At 27.1% G+C, this 22,805-nt stretch overlaps 3 protein-coding genes across 3 annotated transcripts in view; 1 reads left to right on the top strand and 2 right to left on the bottom strand.

Annotated features, from left to right (window-relative positions):
- Positions 1–9,154, top strand: part of LOC136982156 (protein phosphatase 1 regulatory subunit 7-like) — a 23,082-nt gene extending 13,928 nt beyond the window's left edge. Inside the window, exons 4-10 of the mRNA XM_067278580.1 lie at positions 1,053–1,121; positions 1,192–1,322; positions 1,403–1,565; positions 1,639–1,755; positions 7,127–7,231; positions 7,302–7,388; positions 8,277–9,154. Of these exons, the coding sequence (XP_067134681.1) occupies positions 1,053–1,121; positions 1,192–1,322; positions 1,403–1,565; positions 1,639–1,755; positions 7,127–7,231; positions 7,302–7,388; positions 8,277–8,447 (843 nt within the window). The 3' untranslated portion in view covers positions 8,448–9,154. The remainder of the gene's footprint in view (positions 1–1,052; positions 1,122–1,191; positions 1,323–1,402; positions 1,566–1,638; positions 1,756–7,126; positions 7,232–7,301; positions 7,389–8,276) is intronic.
- Tti1 (Telo2 interacting protein 1) lies at positions 8,509–18,837 on the bottom strand. The gene is made up of 20 exons (XM_067278576.1): positions 18,808–18,837; positions 18,713–18,724; positions 18,551–18,629; positions 18,308–18,488; positions 16,938–17,143; positions 16,807–16,863; positions 16,609–16,725; positions 14,644–14,757; positions 14,358–14,520; positions 14,125–14,278; positions 12,080–12,216; positions 11,838–12,003; positions 11,659–11,769; positions 11,372–11,569; positions 9,485–9,590; positions 9,335–9,417; positions 9,156–9,271; positions 8,996–9,089; positions 8,846–8,932; positions 8,509–8,773 (listed from the first exon to the last, which is right to left on the bottom strand). Exons 1-20 carry the CDS (start codon positions 18,835–18,837, stop codon positions 8,585–8,587), a joined length of 2,400 nt encoding a protein of 799 aa, XP_067134677.1. The 3' UTR covers positions 8,509–8,584.
- On the bottom strand, positions 18,713–22,805 carry LOC136982158 (TELO2-interacting protein 1 homolog). The gene is made up of 6 exons (XM_067278581.1): positions 22,439–22,805; positions 20,316–20,452; positions 20,156–20,231; positions 18,982–19,128; positions 18,808–18,914; positions 18,713–18,724 (listed from the first exon to the last, which is right to left on the bottom strand). The coding sequence occupies exons 1-5, from the start codon at positions 22,633–22,635 to the stop codon at positions 18,881–18,883; spliced, it is 591 nt and encodes a 196-aa protein (XP_067134682.1). The 5' UTR covers positions 22,636–22,805; the 3' UTR covers positions 18,713–18,724; positions 18,808–18,880.

The following is a 22,805-nucleotide window of genomic DNA, read 5'->3' as shown; positions in this document are numbered from 1 at the left end:
ACCCAAGTCTCATCCATAGTGATGAAACGAAGCACAAAATCCTTTTAATCCTTTCTAAAATGCTCCAAATGTTGCTGAGAAAGTCGCATTCGAATGTGTTTTTGTTCCATTGTTAGCGAATGCAGCACTCATCGTGCACACAGCTTTCTGTAACCCAAAACTTCAGCCAAAATATTGTTCATACCCTAATGAGATCCCTAGGGCTTCTACTAAATCTCTCTTGGTTAAACGATAATCTTCCAAAACCATATGCTGTATTTTTGCTACAATTTCTGGTGTTGATGCACTTTTCGGATGTCCTTCACGTGGATTGTCTTCAAGACTTGTATGACCACATTTAAATTCAGCAACCCATCTTTCTACTGTTCTATTTGAAGGTGAAGAGTCCTTATACACTTTTAACAATCATTCATGAATTTGTTTTGGTGCTACCCCTTCCAAAAATAAGAATTTTATCATTGCATGATATTCAATTTTTTCCATTGTAAAAAAATACAGTGACATGTCAACTTTGAACAGCTGTAAATATACGAATGAGTTGACAGATCTACATGAAACTTCACACATGTTCATAAAATAGTACCATTTTTAGAGAAATAAAGCAACATTGGTATTATGTTGGTACTATGTGTTTGTAAGCTGATGAGGGGTCCTTGTACCTGAAATGCATCCTTACCTAAATTTGGAGGTGATTATTAAAGACTAACTTTTCTGTAAAAGATCTGGTTTTTTTTCTGTTGGCCTTGGTGTGATAAGCCCTCCAAATTGTTAAATCCTATTTATTAGGCTATCTACCTCTATCTAAATTAAAGTTGTGGGCTAAAAGCATCATTCATCATTATAAATATGTCTACAAAGGCTTCACACAGATATAGTGCTGCCACAAACAAAATTTCTCTTATATTAATAAGATTAGCAATTTTTTAAATTTGGTTTCATATTTATATTTTAAATACTATAAAAATTAAATTAATAAGAAAAAAATTATAATAACAATAGAATAATAATACAGAATTATATACTTTAGGATTAAAAGTCTTAATGGTTTTCAGGAAGTTCATATGAATCACCATCGAATAAAAGATCTTAAATACTTTGGAGATACACTGCAATGTGTTGAGGTATATTATTGTTTTTATTTCTTAAAAAGATTTATCCATTTTTGTTATTTCATTGATTTATTTTATGCAGGTTTTGGAATTACGAAACAATTTCATCACTGAAATTAAAAATTTGGATAATTTAGTAACTTTGAAAGAATTGGAATTATATGACAATCAAATTACTAAACTGGAAAATCTGGATTCCCTTGTAAATCTAGAGTAAGTTATAATTTATATATTGTTGTTTAGAAAATATTTTAAAAAATATACTAAAAGTTCTTTTTCACTTTTCTTTACAGAGTATTGGACATTTCCTTTAATCGTCTACGTAAAATAGAAAATCTGGACAACCTTACAAAGCTAAAGAAACTGTTTCTGGTCAACAATAAAATCACAAAGATTGAAAATATCAATCATTTATCCAATCTAGAAATGCTAGAATTGGGATCTAACAAAATACGGGTAATGATTTTAGTAGAAAATAAGAATTCGATTTCATAAGTTAAGATTCTAATTGAGAAATTGTTTTGAACAGGTAATTGAAAATTTAGAAGGTTTAGACAATCTGAAAAGTTTATTTTTGGGAAAGAACAAAATAACAAAATTACAAAATCTAGGTTCACTTGTTCAACTGGAATTAATCAGTATTCAGGTAAGAATAATTATAATGCTTAGAAAAAGAGAAATAATTGACTTCTGTATAGTGTAATCTAAAATCAGTGGAATAGCGTAGTGGGGGCGGCAGGGGCAGTCCGCCCCGGGCGGCACTTATAGGGGGTGGCAAAATTTCACAATAAATAATAATATCTTGTAAAAATACCTAAATAAGGGGGCGGCGAAATTTTCCTCTGCCCCAGGCGGCTGACACCCACGCTACGCCACTGTCTAAAATAGAAACTTTTTCTAGATAACCAAATTATGAATATAAGAACTGGATTAAATTTGGGTAATTCTAAGGCAAATATAACTAAAAAACTATTTCTATAAAATTATTTGAAAAGTTATGTATTCTTTCACGTTGTTGAAGAAAATGACTCTTCAGTATTGTATGGCCAATATTATTTGAAAAAAATAAAGTTATCATTTTATTTTTTTCAAATAAGTTGTGGCTTCTACAAAATATGTGCAGCTTATTCTTGTTTTACATGTCCTCTATTTATGTTTTTTGTAGAAATATTTGAAATAAAATGTCTCATATCTCACAAATATTTGAAAATTTTCCATAGATAAGTGAACTGGAAAGTTAAAAAATTCATTTAAAAATATAATTTGTGAGATATGTAGCAAAGAATGTTTTCTTGAAACTGGATAGTACTTAATACATTTTTTTTTCTTATGCCATTGAAAGGTCTGCAATTGTTATAATTGTAATACATTACTTTTTCACATTACTGTATTTTTTTCTATTGAAAAACATGTTCTTTTTGTTAATAAAGATATTCTTAACTTGCATTATTATTTGAATCCTTAGTTTGACTCTATAGTTTTGTTTTCAGTGCTTAAAGGTGAAATGAACTGCACTCAATGTTTTTAATAAACATTATTTTCAAATATTTTGTTGATTAATATTGAATAATTTTGATTTTTACAATTTAGTTTGTCTAACAAATAAGTAAAATATTAAAGACAAGACATTAATAATTTATTAGCAAATTCTCATAAAAATATTCAAGAAGCAAGTAAAATATTTTCTGTATTTTCTATCCTCCCTTCCTATTTAGTGAATGTAATTACTGTTATTACTGTTAATTCTATAATGCACTTCCAGAGTAGATAGAATATTTTAACAGGATTATAAAACACTTAATCTTTTCTAATGACATTATAGATAAAAATTGTTTAACAAGTTGGTAATGTCAAATAATTTTATATTCAGACATATGATATAATGTTATAATTCACTAGATACAGTAGAGTACTGGAAACATGACTCTTCCGATAACTCAACATTCCATAAAACTTGTCGTGTCATTAAAAATAATCTAATCGCTACCTCTGTAGCTTAACATTAGGGTCAAGTAAATTATCATTATTCACTGGCAACTTGATAATAGCATCAGTTCCACATGTTAACAAAGAATATAACTTTTAAGACATAATGTAAAAAAGTACAAAATAATAAAAACTCATATGAATAAAAACATTCTTGTAGTCTTCCTTGTCATTCTTTTCACAATCACAGGAAATATGATCGACATTAGCAGAGTCGACCATTTCTTATATACAACTTGCATGTGACATATTGGAGTCCCAGATGTACTGTACTGTACATGTTGCACATGTGTGTTTTGCCCAGTGCCATATTTGTGATATTTCTGTTCCCTTTTGATCTCACTTGATACATGACTAACCAAACTTTGAGTGATTCACCTAATGAAGAGAAGCAATGAAAGTAAATTTTAAAACAGAATAAAACAAATTTGACAATTTCAAAAAAAAATTACCATACAAGTGATGCTATGCAATGGTCAACTATGTGAAACTATCTTAAAATGTACATTTTTAGTCAGTACGACAATACAATATAATGATCACATGTCATAGTTTGTTTTAATGTAATTAAATTTCTTTTGCTGGGAAAACTGTTCTGAATAACCCTAAAATCTTTGTATCAACCCAACTACTTGCTACAGAATTGAACTTTAAGTGAATATATGTTTTTGTGTAGTTAAGAGTTAAAATTTGAATTATTAAGACAAGGTATCACCATATTCTATCTTTGGCCATGAACTATGATTCTCTAAGACTGAATTAGTCATATTTGTTCAAATCAACTCCACTATACATTAAAATTTTGCTTCTGTACCAGTTGGCATCTTGATTAGTAAGAGTTGTCAAATAACCTATTAAAAAAATCCAGCAATGAGTTGCATAACTTTCCCGGCTATTATAAGATCTTAATTAAAAATTTAATTATATTATTAAACATAAATAAATTTGTATGTGGGACCATTATTTATGAGATTTTGTTATAAAAAAACTTTTGATAGTTTTAGTTGTTATAAAATGGTAAATGGCTCAATTTGAAGTTAGAGATGAATTTTATAAAAAATTTTAAGTGTTAACAATGAGTAAAATCTTCATTAAATCCAGCCCTATTCAACATATGTTCTGTCATTCTGATCCCTCTTAGTGCTCTCTGAGTGGAAAGAGGCTCCATGAACAACACAGCACAACTGTGGCACAGGAGGCAGAGCAATGACAATTTGGTCACAAGATGATGTTCATGCAAGTTGTCTATAGGATACTTCAGTGTCTTAAAAAAATATATTTTGTTCTGAATTTTTTAGTTCTTTCTTTACAATGTGGAAATTTTATAGAAAATATCCAAAGTCATGGAACTTTTTCCAAACTTTTAAACATAGGCAGGGGAAGTAGCCTATAAGAAAAGATTGTCTCTGACAATGTGGATCAAATTTCCTGTGATTGTGAAAAGCACGGCAAGGAAGACTACAAGAATATTTTTATTTGTTTAAGTCTTTATTATTTTGTATTTTTTACAATATGTCTTAAAAAATATATTTTGTTCTGGATTTTTTAAAATTTTTTCTTTACAGTATGAAAGAATATAACCCTTTTTCCAAAGTGCCACTGTAAAATGCCTTGACATGAATGTCACTAACTTAAAAGTATCCACTGAATAGCTAATATATTTTTTTTAAATTAAAATTTAACTATAAATAACATAGTCACTATTGGTAGTTAGTATGTACTGTGTATGAATTTGCACATATAATACTTTGCTAGTGTAAATAGCAGTTTTTGTAATGTTGGTATGCCATAAAACTTGTCATTTTTCATAACTCATCACATTCTCAGTCCACATTAAGTTGAATTTGCAAGACTACTGTATAATAAAAAGAATCATTAATTGTCTTAAATGTTATGTAATGCATATTCTCAAATGATTCATTCTATTTCTTATAATGATTTTTCAAATATTTAGATAAATGTAGGACTTTCTAGTGTGTTCTGTATTGAAATATACACTATGTTGACAATGCCAAGATGCCTGACTGATACATAATTAGTTGGCAATTTTCAACAGTTCATAAGTGTAATTTCAGGCATCTTGATTAATGACTTGTCCTGCTAGATAAGCATCTGTGCATTCAGAGTGACTAGAAAAGAACAGAGGGCATTTAAATGTGGAATGTTGGATGTCACATTAATAATCTTTTCATGTGGAACATTGAAAGATGTCTGAATATTATAGTCAAAAGTACATAATATGATTTGAAGATAATAGTGCTACTGTAGCAAAACTACTCATCAGAACACCTTGCAAATTTACTGACTGAGCCCGAAGAAACCTGATATTATTAAATTATACACATCATCTGCACCAGAACACTTGGCTGGCGTGAAAAGTGCTACAGGAACATCTGTAAGTGCAAGAACACTCTACAGAGAAATTGAATTACATTCTACAGGTTTTCATGGTAGTATAGCTGCACACAAGCCAGATTTCAATCATCTAATGTCCAAAAAGCTTAGTGGTATTATTCTTGCCATTCTTGGATTTATAAGACTAGAAGATTTTATAGAGTGATGAATTATGTTTCACTATTTTTTGATATGATGGATGTATTTTAATGTGTCAATTACCAGAACAGAAGACTATTCTTCCCTCTGTTAAGTTTGGTGGCAGTTCTGCAATAGTTTGGGATTGTTTGTTTGATAGAACTTGGACCAATGATTGTGGTATTATGTCTGGTTCCTACATTGACATTCTGGATAATTCTATGGTCCTTAGAATATGACAGTATTTTGGTATGGATCTGTATCTGATCCAGCATGATCATGCTCTGTACTACTGTAAGATGTGTGGGTCTAGTTCAGTGGTTCCCAACCTTTTCTAGGATGTGGAACACTTTTGTGAGCAATTTTCTTTAGCGGAACATTTACTTAAGTTAATATGAAATACATAAGCTTGTCATCAGTTATTTTATTAGAATTGAGCAGTTATAATTCAAAATCTCTACTCATATTAGAATTGGCGTTAATAATAACGCCAATTCTAAGACAGGAAAAAATATACCTAAATAACTTTAATGGGAAACTTGTGCCTGATGTTTTTTACATATTTCATCCAGTTTTTATCATTGCCTTTATCTTATTCGAAACAGTAGTACACTCCATAAGTATGAGTCGTATATATATATTTAAGTTTATGAAAATTTTATTATTTTAACTTTTTGATATTCGGCGGCTCGAATACGATTGTACACTTTCCGATTTGCAACTAAATCTGCGGAACACTTGAGAGATGCTTACGGAACACCGGTTGGGAACCACTGGTCTAGTTCAAAGAAAACAAAATTGCAAAGTTGGATGGACCAACCCAAAATTCTAATCTTGATGTGTAGCAAAGTTCCAAGGATAAATTTATTAATTAAATCAAATTTTTGACCATACAAATAAATTTGGGTCAGTACAAAATAATCCTTTGTTAATAATCCAACTAGAGACAGATGGTTAACAACTTAAAACTGACAAAATGACATTAAAAAATACATACAATACAATGATTGAATTGGTTATAATCTTGACCTTTGGAACAGATTGGAGTGCCAAATAGATCTTGATCATAAAACTCATCCTTCTAGGCAACTCCAGTAGCAACTTTACAGGAAACTTGTAGATTCCATTCTTATGGAAGGATTGATGTAGTTATGGAAATCAAGGATGAACCTACTAGATACTAAGATTGTAAATAAATTACATTGAATGTAATATAATTCTAATAATAATTCCTTTCAAAAAAATAAAATTTAAGTGTCCAGGTACTTTTACAAACATAGGGTAAGTTAAGTAGTTCCTTTTTTGTAATTCTCAGAAATGATTTCCTGAATTGATCTGCTGTGTAACAACAAGAACTAAATATATATTTTCTGTGTTTTTAGAAATGAGATTTAATAACTGTAGTAAAAACAAAATAATTTTAACACAAAATTTATTTAAAAGCTAACACATTTTTATTCCATATTCTTTAATGTTAAAAGATAAATTTGTCATTTCAGTCTAACAGAATAGTGAAATTAGAGGGCCTTGAAAATCTTATCAATCTTGAGCAATTATATCTTAGTCATAATGGTATAGAGTGCTTGGAGGGCTTAGAAAATAATGTAAGTAAAGAATAAATTACTTATTATTTGCTTTATGATGATTGTTTTCTTATATGTATTTATCTTATAGAAAAAGCTACAAACATTGGACATGGCAGCAAACCGAATTTCAAGAATAGAAAATATCGAGCATCTAACAGACTTGGAAGAATTTTGGGTAAAAATATTAATTTAAAATTAAATTAAGTAACTAATATATCCCAGTAAGCTATATTTGACTTAGTAATAGAATAACAAGAATTCATAAACAAGTTATGATTAAATAACTATTTATTCTTATATATACACTACTTGGTTTTTATATTTCTATCTTATAATTATGAGATAATGAAAATAAGAACACAACATATAGAAAACAATGTTATCAGAAATGTACTGTATTTAAAAAATTAGTCTTAAGAGAAAAAATAGTTTTTTGATAACTTTGAAAATTTGAATTAAACAGAAAGTAAAATGATATGGAAATGAAATTCTAGTGTCATTGAATATGTTATCATCTAGCATATATTCTAAAACATGCAAAAAGAAATTCATGAGAAATTAATAACTAACTTGTTTTATCCAACTTTAATATGCTAAATTTGTATATGTTGTGTTTGAAAAGTTGCACTACTATTTTATGTCTGCAGAAATAAATGTAATTTTAGATGTAAATTGACTTTCCTTTGACGTTATGAAGAACATATCTTCTGTTCATAATTCTTAATTAAAACAGTACTGAAGGTGGAAATTTTTTTCATTAATATATTGATTTAATTTGAAAATGTTTGTTCTGTATGTGAAAATATATTTTAAATTGCTGCTAATAGCAATTATTTTGCTTTGTTGTTCAAGACATTACTAATCTGATAACAGAATTATAGACATCTTTGTAAAACACTTAAGGTGAAACATATCTAGTAGTTACATGTTATTATCAGTAAATAAAACTATAGAGAAAGCTGATTGTTTAAGAGATTGATTATAATTTTTAAATATACCAGTTCCACTTCTATCTGTAAAGATTTTGAGTGATGTACTAATCATGATTTTATTTCATTTTCAGTTTAACAATAATCAAATACACAAGTGGGAAGATGTTGAAGTTTTAAAGAATTTTAAAAAATTGAACACAGTCTATCTTGAAAACAATCCCATCGCAGACGATCCTATGTATAGATTTAAAATTAAACAAATAGCATCTCATATACAACAGATCGATGCTACAATGTGTTAGCTTTGTATAGTTAAGCACAATTGTTAAAAAAGTTGGCAATAAAATTAATAGTTACACAAACTATAATCAAATTTTTATTATTTACAAGTTTTTTCTTACAAGCTGTTAATGTCATCTTGGAGGTAGATGTAGTTCTGTCATGAAATTTCTTGTAACAACTGATAGACAGATTGACTATACTCTTTCTTGGGTTCTGGAAAATGTATTGGACAAAATGAAGAATGCAAAGGTGAAAGTTCTGGTTGAGGACTACATAAATTGTTGAGAAACAACCAAACAGCATCTGCATTAACTTTTGTAAGCAGTTTGAAAGTGTTTATTGTAGCCTAAAATATATTAAAAAAGTTTTTCTTATGATTTACAACAGATTATATATTTAAAATAAAAACTTTTCATACCTCTCTCAAACTTCTTGGTTGTTTAAAACTAAGATATGGTTGCAATGCAGCAAACACAAGTCTCAAGTCCTTCTCAAAAATATTCAGCTATAAAAGAGAGTGATGTTTAGAAATTATAGAAAGCTTTTTGGTGGTATTAGTTATTTTTACCTTTAATGATAGATTTCCTAGTTCAGTTAACAGCAGCTTTTGTAATTTGTATCCAATTGTGAACGTATATGGAGAATTGTCTTCTTTTCCCATGCTGTAATTTAAGTCAATAAATTTCAGAGTAAAAATTCAGAATATAATATTAAATTTTTAAAACTACCTGATTTTGCATTGCTTTTCTAAAATTTTAATCAAATTTGGCCAAACATCTTTCATTGTTCGTTGATATATAAAACTTCCACAGCATTCTGCCATGACTAACAGAGTTTCAAATGCCTTAAAATTGAAACAATTTTAATTCAAAATAAATTAAATAAATAAATTTAATAAAATACAAACCTTTATAAATACAACTAAATTATCATCTGAGAACCGACGTACGAAACTGCTCCATAGATTATGAACAGCCGGTAGCAGATTATCTAAAAAATAATTAACTTCAGTATAAATAAAACATTTTATTTCATATATAGTAAAAATGTACTGTACCTTCGTAGTTTCTGGAAATGAAGACTGCATCTGATATTGTTTCTAAACAGACTAACTTTACATGTACTTGTTTGGAAGATAGCAGGTAGACACATCTTTGAAGAACCTAAACATTCAAAATTAATATTTTTATTTTATAACAACATGCATTTAACATTTTCCAGACTGGGTTTAAGTCCAATACAAATTTGTTTTTTTTTTAAATAAACAAAAACCAACAAAAAAATGAACCAATAATAATTGTCATGATTTTTTGGGATTTGTTTCTTTGTAAACTTGAAATAGTTAATAGAATGATCATTAAAAAGAAAATAAGCTTTAAAAATTAGAATAAAATAACACTTCAGAAGTTTTTTAGAATTCAGTGTTACAATTACATCAGCATCAACATCTACCCTGAATGATGATGAAATGAAAATTTAACTGAATCTTGAGCTACATGTAATAAACTAATTTTGCAATTAAATGACGAGGACAATAAAAAACAGCGCCAATTTTAAAAGTAAAGGAGTTTTTCACCATCACAAATCATGCCATATCTTTGAAGACTATCCAAACATGAAAAGGAGCTTAATGGAGAAAGCATATGACAATGTTTTGAAAGAGAGCAAAAGAGAAGAGATAATATGTCTAAAATAGTTTTTTAAAACAACTATAGAAATCTTAAATGTTAAAAACAATCATTATCAATTCTTACATTCCATAAACTTCAAAAAACGATAAATATCTTCTAAAATTACATTTATTTGATTGGCAACTCCATCTTTTTACACACATGTTTTAATAGGTTCTTGGAACACACATATAATAAAACTCACTATAAATAATTATATTTGGTTAAAACTTTCAAAAATAATTGATATACATTGCATTATTTACATAAATGTAATAAATATCTGATATAGTTTAGTATTTCCTAATTGTATTTAATTAATATTAACAAAAACATGGAATGTGTATTACTTTTCTAATAAATTTAAGGCAATAAACATTAAAATATATTAATATGTAATTATTCTAACAGTTCAGAAAAATACATTTAGAATAGGTCAGAATATCAAAATTTCTTCATTTAAATAACAAGCATTACATATATATTCTGCCTTCTGATTTTCATGATGATTAATGTTGTACAGCACCATGGATTAAGAATTTTATGGAAAAAATGATTTTTAAGGGTAAAATCAGCCTTGACAGATATGTAAGGCATTTATACAAATTTGGACTTTTTCCAATGGATAATGAATACTTTTTGCCAACAAAGTAAAATTTCTACAAGTGAGACTCAAGAATTTTTCAAAACTTCCATAAAAACATTCCAAAGTGCCAAAGTGACATCACTCATTGTTCTGCACTCCTTGCAAAATGAATTGTTTAAAAAACATAAAAATGTAGAGCAGATAAAAATTAAATTCAATTATAAAATAAACTGATATAAACAATAACAGTTTTTTTCTTTTTTTGAAACTGAAAACATGTAGACTATTAAGGAAAGAATCCAAGAAACTTAAAACTTGAATGTAACTTTGAAATATTTCCTTTTAATCATATCAATAATTAATTATATTCTAAAAGATAAATTTTCATAATATTCACTTTTTACCAGAAACAAAGAATTAAAAATGAAAATGAGACAAAATGATGATTAATACAAAAGTTTTTCTTCCTATGGTGAAAATATAGAATAATAATTTACCTCAAGTCTGACTATTTAAAGGTACTGATTGAATAAAGGTATTTACTTGTGAAATACTAAAGAAAGTTCCTATTAAAATATTTTGTGAATCATAAAAAAAAGGAATAAGATCTTGCATCTCTTTTAAAGTTTTAAAGCTTCTAATAACATCAACAAATAATTATTCTTGAAAAGAATCAAGTTATATTTACCTGAATGACAATCTTGATATGAAGTGGCGTTTGATTTTTCTCTTCTTTTTCTACAATAATATCGTCATCATTTGTTACATCTTCATTAAATTCACATGATTCAAAATTCTCAGATATCTGCTTGTTTTTATGATAATCAAGAAATGTTTCCCATATTTCAGTTTCTTTTTTTGGTATATTATTATTTTCAGTCCTTTCCTATTTAAATTAAAATATACTTAATAAGTTTCCATTTTATTATATAGTATTTACATTTAATTTGTAAAATAACTAAGAATAAATCACACCTGTGATGGTGAATCTGCATACCACTTTTTTATAGTTTTAATTAAAACATGACATAACTGAACGAACAATAATGCTGCCTTCCTATGATGAACGTCTAAAATATCTAATGCCTTAAAAAAATAATCTTATTGTTTTTGCTTCAAAAAGTTGTTTTTAACATAGAAGAATAAATTATTACCTCATTAATAGTATCTTCCAAAAGTGGAAGTATATCTTCGTTACATAATTGTAACGAGACCTGCAGTACCGTAATGGCACTTTGCGAGTCGGAAAAATGTTTAAGATGCAACGATAACATATTTAATAAATAATCGGCATTCTGAGTAACAAGACTCGATAAGTTGCTGTAAGATTTAAAATTTATCAATTTATTTTAATATAATATTTAGAAGAGAAAATTATTTTTAAAGCTAAGCTCACTTGTATCCACAACTTTTTGATATACTGAAAAGAGTTAACGTAGCCGACGTGGACACCGAGGATGATGCACTTCCGGCTTTTTCCAGTAAAGGATAGATGCTCTGTATCAAAAACTGTTGAAAATCATTGCCCATAATCTAAATTAAAAAAATAAATATTTTAGAATAAAACATTGTGTAAATATGATGATAATAATTTTAAAAAATAATATGTTTTTATTGTATTGACAAAATCTTATTCTTCTTAATGTAAATTTGTTATTATTCTTACATAATTATACAGTTATATATGCAATATCCGAGTCAATCTTCCTTTCCAGAATATTTTTTCTAAGTTAATTATTTTAACTCTCATCATATATCTAATACAAGATGGCTATTTATTGCTTACATTTAGTCTAAATTACTTTATATATTTAATTAGCCAAATTATTGCCCAATGAATCAGAATTATCATTTGATTCTCTTATACATCTTACCACTATAAATTAAATATTTACAAACTGTAAAAAAGCCCTTGTCATATTTTAATTTCTGAAAGAAAAATTTCAAACAACAACAACAGCATTCAATCCATGAAGAAAATTTCCACATTTGGAATATACATCAAACAACAGACCCAGGGTTTATTTATTTATTTCTTGACTGACACATGCCATACTTTTGCTGAGGGTGAACATATTTACATATTATTAAAATTAGATTAAAAATATATAAAATTTGATAAAATCTCAATTAAATCTTAACATTTTAACATTTCAACCTCAGATGAAGAGTTGAGAAAGCAAAATTAAACTAAAAAAGATAGCTAAGGTTTTATTGAAGTTTTATCAAATTTTATATATTTTTAATATAATTTTAATAATTAAATACCTGACTTTGGTAAAAATATATAAAAAGAGTTAAGAGTAATTGCTCTTATCCTTTTCTTTAACAGATTTAATATTTGCATATTGCACAGGTGTTTTAATGTTTTAGCTCTTGTCAGTGTGTGTGTGTGTATTAAAAAGGTTAATGTGAGCCTAGGTATACAAAATGGGGTATATCCGATCGCCATCTTATTTCCACATTTGCATGTGCAAACAAGATGGTGACCGTCGACAATAATCTAAACGTGCCTATGTTTAAACTTTTTTAAAACTAAAACATTTTTACAACGTAAATTTGCCACTTACTTTTTCCCATGCTTTTGGTTACTTTTCCTACTCTTGGACCAGAAACAAAAAAATAAAAAAGTCATCATACTACCTATAAATTCAATCGATGCATAGACGAAGTGAATTACGAGATTCTATACATCAGTGGTTCGAACAAAATTTGCCTGTATTGCACATGAATTTTACTACTCTTAAGAACTGCAGTCTTACGATTCACATCTCTTGCCTTTTCATCTATGATAGGCAGAGTCTCCATAGAGGTTGGCATCTGCGATCCACGGCCACCTAGCCTTCCATGTGTCATTCACGTTGTCTTTCGGGTTGGAAATCACTATTACATATCCTTGGTTATGACAAATTTAACACGTTTAACACACATTTGCACACTATAAACACACATTTAAACCACGCTTAAACACATTTAACTCACATTTGCACACTTTTAAACACATTTAACACATTTACACACTTTAAATGCAAATTTGAACCACATATAAACCATTTACAAAATTTTTACCTCACTTACACAATGTTAACACACCTTTAATACACTTTTATGACATTTAACATGTTAATTACCATTGACAAAGTTTTCTTCTCGATAACTTTAGACTTCGAGTAAATTGTACAAACTTTAAAAAAACACAGACACACTTAAAAAAATTAACAACGTGCATAATCCGTCTACATCGTAACCAAAATTCGAAATTCACATTATTCCTCATGTTTCCTGAACGGAATTTTTTTATGGATATTTGCATACGAAGGCATCATTACTATCAGCGCCATCTACATTTCTTTTCTAAAAACACTTGCCATCGAGGTTACCGGAAGCACCGCCATTTTGTATACCCAGGCTCACATTAACCATTAAAAATAATGTACTTACTTTTGCTAAATTGGAAATACCTTCTAATAATAACCAAACCTGTTGAATATTTGCTTTAATTTTTTCTAAAGAAAGATTTTCTTCTTCAGAGTTTGTAAAATTGGTTACTTTTACATTAAATAAATCAGATGATAAATATGTTTCCATTATCATTCTGAAATAGAATAGATAATATTTAATTTAAGTCAATTATTTAATAATAATAATAATAATAATAATAATAATATTCATACTTAAAATATTCAATTAGATGGGATGCCTCATTCACTTCATTCATCTTTTCTTTTTTATACTTAATTCCCAAAAGCAATTCATTTAAAATTAGTACTGACTGCCTACAATAAACAGGTGTTTCCATTTTATCAAGAAGACAATCTATAAGAAGTGGGATATCTCCTAAAAATTATAGATATATATATTATTAAGTATTAATTATACCAAAATATATGTAAAAAGAAAAAAGTGAATATTAAATTTTTAAATTACTTTATTCATTACATAATTAATCCAGTAATTTACCATTTGTTCCCAGAATATGGCAAATGCAACAAAATTTTTCAGTTATTTGATCACTTCTGAAATATTTGAAATTTTTTTTAGGCCACTGCAGGTGATCCATTTCTAAAATAGATGCTGAAAAATAAATATAAAATATAAATTAATATTAAAGATATGCCTATAAAAAATATAACTAGAATATTTTAAAATTATAAATTCATTTAGTATTGGCATCAAAATAATTTTTCTATACAGTACTTTCAAAAATATTGATACTATATATTTATTAATTTTAGAAATGACAGAGAATAAATAAAAAACATTTCTTTCATTGATAAGAAAATATTATTCATCTTAGTATATCAGGTTTGTCTATAGTTTAGAGTGGAATTTGAACAAGTGATAAAACATTTCTTGTTTCCATTAAAGTCACCAAAATCTGTCCTACTGATATACAATAGAGCATCAATTATCCGACTCAATTGGGGATTGGGGTTGGTCGGATAACCGAAAAGTATGAAAAAATACATTATTAGTATATTAGTATATCCCATGTAATTTGTATATTAGTATATCGCTATTAACCCTACTTCACGTTGAATTTTCATCGATGTTAAGCTTAACAAAATTTTTTTAAAATAATAATCATCGCTATTGTATCGTTAAAAATGATTTCTTTATTTTCCACAAAATAAAGACAAAATAAAAAATTAAGCATGGTTTAAATACTGGCCTCTCTTTCATGGTCAAACCAGTGTTGCCAGCTAAAACACGCAAAAATTTAGCAAAAATAATATTAAAGTAGCCAAGACATAGCCAAATATTGTAGCGCCACATCACTAGCGGACATTTGAATTTTCCAACTAGAACGCGGTCGGTTAACCGATGTGACGGTTAATCGGAGGTTGGATAATCGATGCTCTACTGTATTTGTAATGTATTCTTCCCAGCATTATTCGACAGTTCAGTAATCAGTATTGGATATTTCAACAAGAATCTCTGGATTACAAGGCAACAAAATATAATTGTTTTAATTGTTCTGGCCTGTTTTAATACTTTGTATTAATATAATTTATATATATATATATATATATATATATATATATATATATATGCCACATATACTTTTTGGTGTTTTCACATTCCTAACACAAATTTGATATTTTTGCAATCCATCATATTCTTCACTTTATAACGACTGGGTTAAAATACAATATGGCCACTGGCATGCATCTTCAAATAGCAGACAAACTTCTCAGTCCTGATGATGAGGTTAATAAACTCTATTCAGAGGTTATACTGTATAATGTTTGACAAGATAATGAAAAACTGTTTTATCTATATTCATTAAAAACTGTCAGGGTTCCAACATTTTTAGTAAGGAGAAAAGAGTTCTGCAATAAAAATAAGTTGGGAACTGCTGCATTACACTAAAATAAAGTTGCTTTTAAGAGTGATTTTACTTTAATACAGTAAAGGATTCTATAAAAAAGACATTTCAAAAGCTTTAATGATTTTGGAATGTCTCATTCTTACATTTCAAGATGATTTTGTAGCACAGTGTGATTACAATGTTAAGATGTTTAGAGAAAAAGTAGTCATTGAAACATATTAACAATATTTAACAAATTCCATATTTAATTTTTATCTTGTAAATTTTTATAAGTTTTTTACTGAAAAAACTCAGTTTCTTTAAAGTTCATAAAAAATCTTTTAATTCTGTAAACAATTTAAAAACTACAATTTCAACTTTTACATTTCATTACACAGCCTATTTAAAACTTTGTATGAGCTTAATTATTATGAACAAGTAAGAAAATTAAAATTGGCATTATGAGGAAAAAATAGATAAAAAAATCTTTTGAAGAAAAAAGTTATGATTTAATTAATAATTTTATACAAATGTTTAGATGTAAATGAATTAAAATAATTAAATCCTTTTTTAAAAAAATTATCATTTAAAAATTCTAAAATTTATTTGCTTACTTTGAGTTGCAACTTCGTCTATTAAACTGCTATTTTCCAATTCTGCCATATGTAACAAAGCTAAAATAATTCGTTTCTGATGAGGAAGTGAATGGAGAAAGTGGACAATTTGAGAACCTATAAAATACTTTATTTTAGAAAATTTTCAATTTATTTCATGTCTATCTGAATTTATATGTAAAGTGCTTAACTGCTTACCAAATATATTTAAATAACCAAGAAGCAAATTTAAAGATGACAATATTTGTTTCTCATCTAAATAAAAATCATAATACTGATAAATAATAACAATTTATTACTTATTTATTTAAAATTATAAAAATGCTTACCTTGAGTTTTTACAATCCTTGGTAACTTTATAACCAAACTGTGTAAATCATCTTCTAATATATCAAGTATATTACGATTATTATTAACATTATATTTGGCAAACTCCTTCAAAATAGCATTACTTTTATCAGATACGTTTGAATAGTCATCGACTGATAATATCAGCAAAATTTCAAGGAGTGAAGAAATACAATTCTGTAGAGAGCTGTAGAAATATATTTAAATATACATAATTATAGTGTTTCAGGTAAGTTGACACCTAATATAAACACACCAATGATAATATGATTTTAATATCAATTCATCAAAGTAATCTAATTAGTTCTCTTTAACTGGTATTTATTACATTAAACAAAGCCATAGTTTTAAGTTTGGTTAAAGATTTAAAATCATAAGCAATTTTAAACAATGCTATCTTACAAAGTATTCAAATATGATGCTTTTAAATATCAAGAAAAATTTAAAACAGTTCTAAAATAAAATATCAAACATTAAATATTTGCATAACAGATGACTGTTACACCAATGGTGTTATGTTCTAAAATATAGTGAAATCATGAATAAAAACTATGGTCAATCTTTAATATCTCAAAATATAGATAAAAACTCTAGAAGACCAAGTTCCAAAAATTGTTTTCCATTTAATTATATATTGCCAAATGTTTATTTACATCTTCTTATACTATATAACAATCTGATGAATGTAATATCTTCTTTCTTTTTGTTTTGTCACAAAGTTTTTTTCTATTATAACATCTTTGATCATCAGAGAAATAATAGCAATCATCTGTCTAAAAATTTTTAGCATTTGTTTTATTATTTAATAACAATTAACAACATTTATTTATAATAATAATAGTCTAGATTAAAAGTAATTTTCACTGATGAGAGTTTAATTTGTTACACATATTAATGTCTCGCACGTCTTGCTAAACTAATAAAATTTTACAGTTTTTCAGGTAAATAAAACATATACACTGTTTACACATTAAATATTTTTTTAATCCTATGTTTAGAAATAAAATTATTTAGAACTATATTACAAGGAATAATCAATCATATTTTGATTCAAGTTCCTTGTAATATAGTTCTGATATTTAAATTAAACCAACTAAAAGGCAAAATGGCATATTATTTAAAGCAGACTGTAATACAATTTTCAAATTTTCTTAATGACAGAAATTATTTGCTATTACATATACTATTTGTATCAAGACAATATATATATCTAATTATCTTAAATTCTTATTTATTTATTATGAAATTCTATAATATAAAAAAGAAATCATAGTACTGAATGGTTTTGTATATCATTAAATCAGTATATTATTCTTACATTAACTATTTTTTAATAAAAGTTTTAAATTACCTTGTGCATTGTAATAGAAGACTTTCTGAAAATTCGGCCAATGCTAACCGAACTTTCCAATGAGAATGACAAACTAAACTCACTATCTGCTTAATTAAAACACTTAAATTCTCAGCTGTTGTCTTTATCCAGTGTTCATCTCTTTTAATATTTGGGATATTTTGATTTTTCACTAATTCCTCTATAAAACCACAAAATTATAAAACCTGAAATTTATTTATTAAATAAAATAAATTTACTCACCTTTAATTTCAGAAGAATTTTGTAAATTTCTATCACTCAAAGTAAGTGTTATTATCTTTTGTAACACTTTAATTATATTCTATTTAAGAAACATAAAATATTACTATCTTAATATATTAGCATATAATATTAATTTATAAAATAAATTAATAACAAACTTACCACAATAACAACCTGAAAAAAATAAATTAAGTATGCATGTTTAATGTAATAATTTATCATTTAAATATTTAAATATAACTTTTAAACATATTTACATGACCCTGATGGAAATCACTTGTAACCATTCTAGTTAAACAAGAAGTAATTCCTGGCAGAAATGAAGCAAGTTTATTGCCTGCTAAGGACTGCAATTGACCTATATCTATTAAATTTTCAAAAATTAATCTTTTATTAGAATAAGCTACAAAAATTTCTTGTAAAAAGCATACCTTTTGGTTCTGACAGACTTCAAAATGATTTCCAAAGCATTCACTTTAATATCACGTGAGGAATCATTTTCAATCATTTGCAATGATATATAGATAGCATGACTCAAGGGAAGATAAAACTCATATTTATATATGTGTTCCATAATCCTAAAAATTAATAATTATATTTTTTAATTTATAAAATTAATTTATATAATCTATCTATATAAATTATACTATAAAGTATAGGCATGTGTTTGTGTCTACTCATTTACATGATAATCTAAAACCAATTGCTGGATGGCTGAGATGGGTAAGGGCATCAGCCTAAACTCTAAGAAACACAGAATCATATTCAGGGTGAGGAGTGAGCAACTTCCTAGGATTTTTTTCATAGGCAATCTGTCCTGGATTTGTTGGACCTCTTTCCTGGACACAATGGGGACCCAGCCTGGGACACAATGGGGATTAATTCAAATTTGACATTTGAGTTTTTACTATGTATAAAAACATTTCATTTCTTTGAATTTGGAAGCTGTTACTTAAAAAAAAAATTAATTTCCATTATTTCTAACAATGAGATCGGTCAATGAATCAGTGAAATAAAATGAATTTTTTAAATTATGTTTTTCCTGTTTACGTTAAATAAATTTTATCTGTATATTCTTTATTTAAAATTTATATTCTCATTGCCAAATTTTATTTACTATTGAAATAAATGGGAATATTGCATTTATTGTACCATATTATTTATATTAAGAATTTGAAGTTGTAATTATTTATCTTTGTTAATATAATATAATAGATTTCTGAAATTTTAAATTTGTAAATGAAATATATAAGATATATTTTATTCAGAATAAATAATACTTCAGCAAATACTAAAAAATTACAATTCCTAGAGAAATATAGGAAACTTTTTATACAATTCGCTAACATGGGCAAAATGAGAAAGTAAATTATAATAAAAATTGCACAAATCTAATAAATTAAATGATGTAATAGGCTAAGTATGATTTAAAGTTTATAATAAAATCCAAACCATATTCATAGAGCAAAAATAATATTTAAGAAAATAGTTTTATAACATATTATATTTCAGAGAAATATTATATCAAATATAAATATAATTAGCTATAAAAATATTTTTAAAACCAAACAGCATGCACCTAAGTATAAACTATAAGTTACTCACTGCACAGAAATATGAGAAATTAAAGACTGAAGACACTTTAATGTTGATACTTTCAACTCCTCACAAACATCAAGAACTAAAATAATAAAAATTTTCTTTATCAGTTTACTAAAATTTCATTCATTTATTTGAAAATGAAATCTCTAAAGTATATACCAACCTACTATTTTTTCCTTTGGAGAACTTATTAAAATAAGAAGTTGCATGAAAACATCCACAAACATACTCCTTGTGGTAATAATTGTATTATCAAATACATATTTCATCAAATCTAATGCTTGAATCATTACATCTGATCTAGAAAATATATAAAAATAAATTAATATATTTTATAACTAAAATTATATAATTTTTATTAGCATCTGTTGTTATACTTTACACATTTTAGTTGAAAACAATTAAAGTATTATTATTGAAGTTTGAAGTTTCTAAAAAGCAGATTCAAATTATCCAAAAAATTCTGTCAACTATACTAACATGTCTTAGTAACCAATAATTTTGAATTTACTGAATTTTCTTATTACAAATAAGATTATATATATATATATATATATATACATTTGACAACTGTTACAGAAACAAATAATTTAACAATATATGTTTTGTAATAAAAAAAAGTTGATACATCTTAAAGCCAGTGTGCAGTAATAATCAAATAATACACATGAAATAGTAGAGGAGAAAAATAAATAATTCATTCAACCACAGTACAAGGATACATCAAGAAATAACAGTTTCATCGTGTTACAAATCAGACAATGGCAAACTCAGTCTAGCAATTAATGTTACTAATCAATGTCAGATAGCTTTATAACTTACTAATATGCAACATTTGTGATGAAGCTGTTTTTCAGTAAAGTATGCTTGTACTATGATATTGTAATTAACATTTTATTTTTTCACTACCATTTCACATGTAGAATTTAATTACTATTGCATGTTAGCTTTAAGATAATCTTTTTTTTTTTTTTTTTTGCAACAGACTGTACAATAAAACAATTTTCAAATTCAAGTCAGAAATCACTAATGTTTACTCATTACACAGTCATGTTTACACTAAGGATATTAACAAATCTTACTCCAGTTTGCAAGCAATGGCAATCAATACGAAGAACATACAAAACAAAACCAATAAATTCCCATTAAACAATTTTTTGTTGCCCTCTTATGAAAAAAATAATATACAGGAACCATCTGACAATATATCTCATCTATATATATATATAAATATATAATCAAGATGGGTTGATAAGTTAAAGGTTGAAATTTGGTACAGTTAGGGTATGTCATGAGAACGTACACTAAGAAAAGATTTTTCCAAATTTCCCCCTGCGGGGGGAGAGGGACTGGATTAAGGCTTCCCGTGAAGAACTCTGTTTCTATTATCCTATTTTAGATGTGATTTTTTTGTGTTTTTTATTGCGTTTTAAGAGGGTATGTCACGAGAATTTACACTAACAAGGGATTTTTCGAAATTCCCCCCACGAGGAGAGGTAAACAACCTCTCTCAACACTTCCACTGGAAGGTTGTTAACAACCTCTCTTAACTTTCTCTTAACATTTCCATTGTTAACACTTCCCCTGCAGGGAAATGTTAACAATGGAAGTGTTAAGAGAAAGCAACGTGCAAGATTTACAGGCACAGATGTGGTTTTTTGCATGTTTGCGGAAAATCAAACATATTTTTAGACCCATCTAAAAATTTTATAATTATTCTGGAAACAGGGGGACCTAATTCTTGCCTTCTGTGAAAACGGGTAAGATTGGCTGTAATATAATAATCTTAATCTTCCCAATTTACAATCTTATTACACTATTACTTTTTGCCGGGCTTATCTGCTAGTTTAATGTAATTATGTCTTTCTCTATGATTTGAATATAACGATACATATCACAAAAAAATGCAATAAAGATCTGTATACTTTCACTTCATACTCATTGTACTCACTTTATGTATTATAAAAGCAAATTATCCAAAAGTATTATAATTTTTGAAAAGTGAGAGAAAGTCTTGTTTACTGATAATTTGAGCTTCAAAGACTTATTCAGTCATCAGAACCTAGGATCATTTATTACCGTAGGTTAGGTTAGGTTAGTACGTGCGTCCCCACTGTTTCAGAGAGGAGCCGCCATGTTCACTACCATAGGTAACATTAACCGTATTTATAAATTCATCGTGAGTTATCTGCTATAGTTACACGAGTATATTCTTTATAGTAATCGCCAAATTATAAGATTACAATACAAAGTCTTTACATACGAGAAATTCGAAAAGATACGAACCTTTTATTTGTTCTCAAAATTAATCTTAAAGGAAATAATAAATATTCCTGAAGCTCTTGAAATGTCGTCTTTTCAATATTTATTGATTCTAAAACTTTTCTTAATACCGTAATGTCATTTGCCTTTACCGTTTCCACGCTTTTCGTCAGATAAACACATTGTGGACGAACCAATTCGAATATATCGCTCGATTTCATGACTACATTTAATTTCAACAACAAATGTAAACAAATATTTCAGTCGTTTCAGTTTCCTATTTATCTCGTGTTCCAGACTTTCACTTCTGTTTTATCCACCACGAGGGTCATATTAAATTTGTCTTCCTTTTATTACAGATCACATGTCGTTAATCTATGAAACACGGTTT

The sequence above is a fragment of the Centruroides vittatus genome, unplaced genomic scaffold (assembly GCF_030686945.1).
Source record: "Centruroides vittatus isolate TY-2023 unplaced genomic scaffold, ASM3068694v2 contig_815, whole genome shotgun sequence".
Taxonomy (NCBI): Eukaryota; Metazoa; Arthropoda; class Arachnida; order Scorpiones; family Buthidae; genus Centruroides; species Centruroides vittatus.
Note: the sequence above shows the minus strand (reverse complement) of the source record. Positions and strands in the feature narration are given on the sequence as shown.

What these genes read in the sequence shown, in the direction of transcription:
- Tti1 (XM_067278576.1), bottom strand. Translation starts at nt 18,837, where the DNA reads ATGGTTACAAGTGATTTCCATCAGGGTCAT. An exon ending in CCATATTCTGGGAACAAATG is followed by an intron (nt 14,521 to 14,643) that starts GTAAATTACTGG and finishes TATAATTTTTAG; the next exon opens with GAGATATCCCACTTCTTATA. An exon ending in ATTTAGTTGTATTTATAAAG is followed by an intron (nt 9,272 to 9,334) that starts GTTTGTATTTTA and finishes TTCAATTTTAAG; the next exon opens with GCATTTGAAACTCTGTTAGT.
- LOC136982158 (XM_067278581.1), bottom strand. Translation starts at nt 22,635, where the DNA reads ATGAAATCGAGCGATATATTCGAATTGGTTCGTCCACAATGTGTTTAT. An exon ending in ATTTTGAGAACAAATAAAAG is followed by an intron (nt 20,453 to 22,438) that starts GTTCGTATCTTT and finishes TATATTTTCTAG; the next exon opens with ATCAGATGTAATGATTCAAG. An exon ending in TCCAAAGGAAAAAATAGTAG is followed by an intron (nt 20,232 to 20,315) that starts GTTGGTATATAC and finishes TTATTATTTTAG; the next exon opens with TTCTTGATGTTTGTGAGGAG.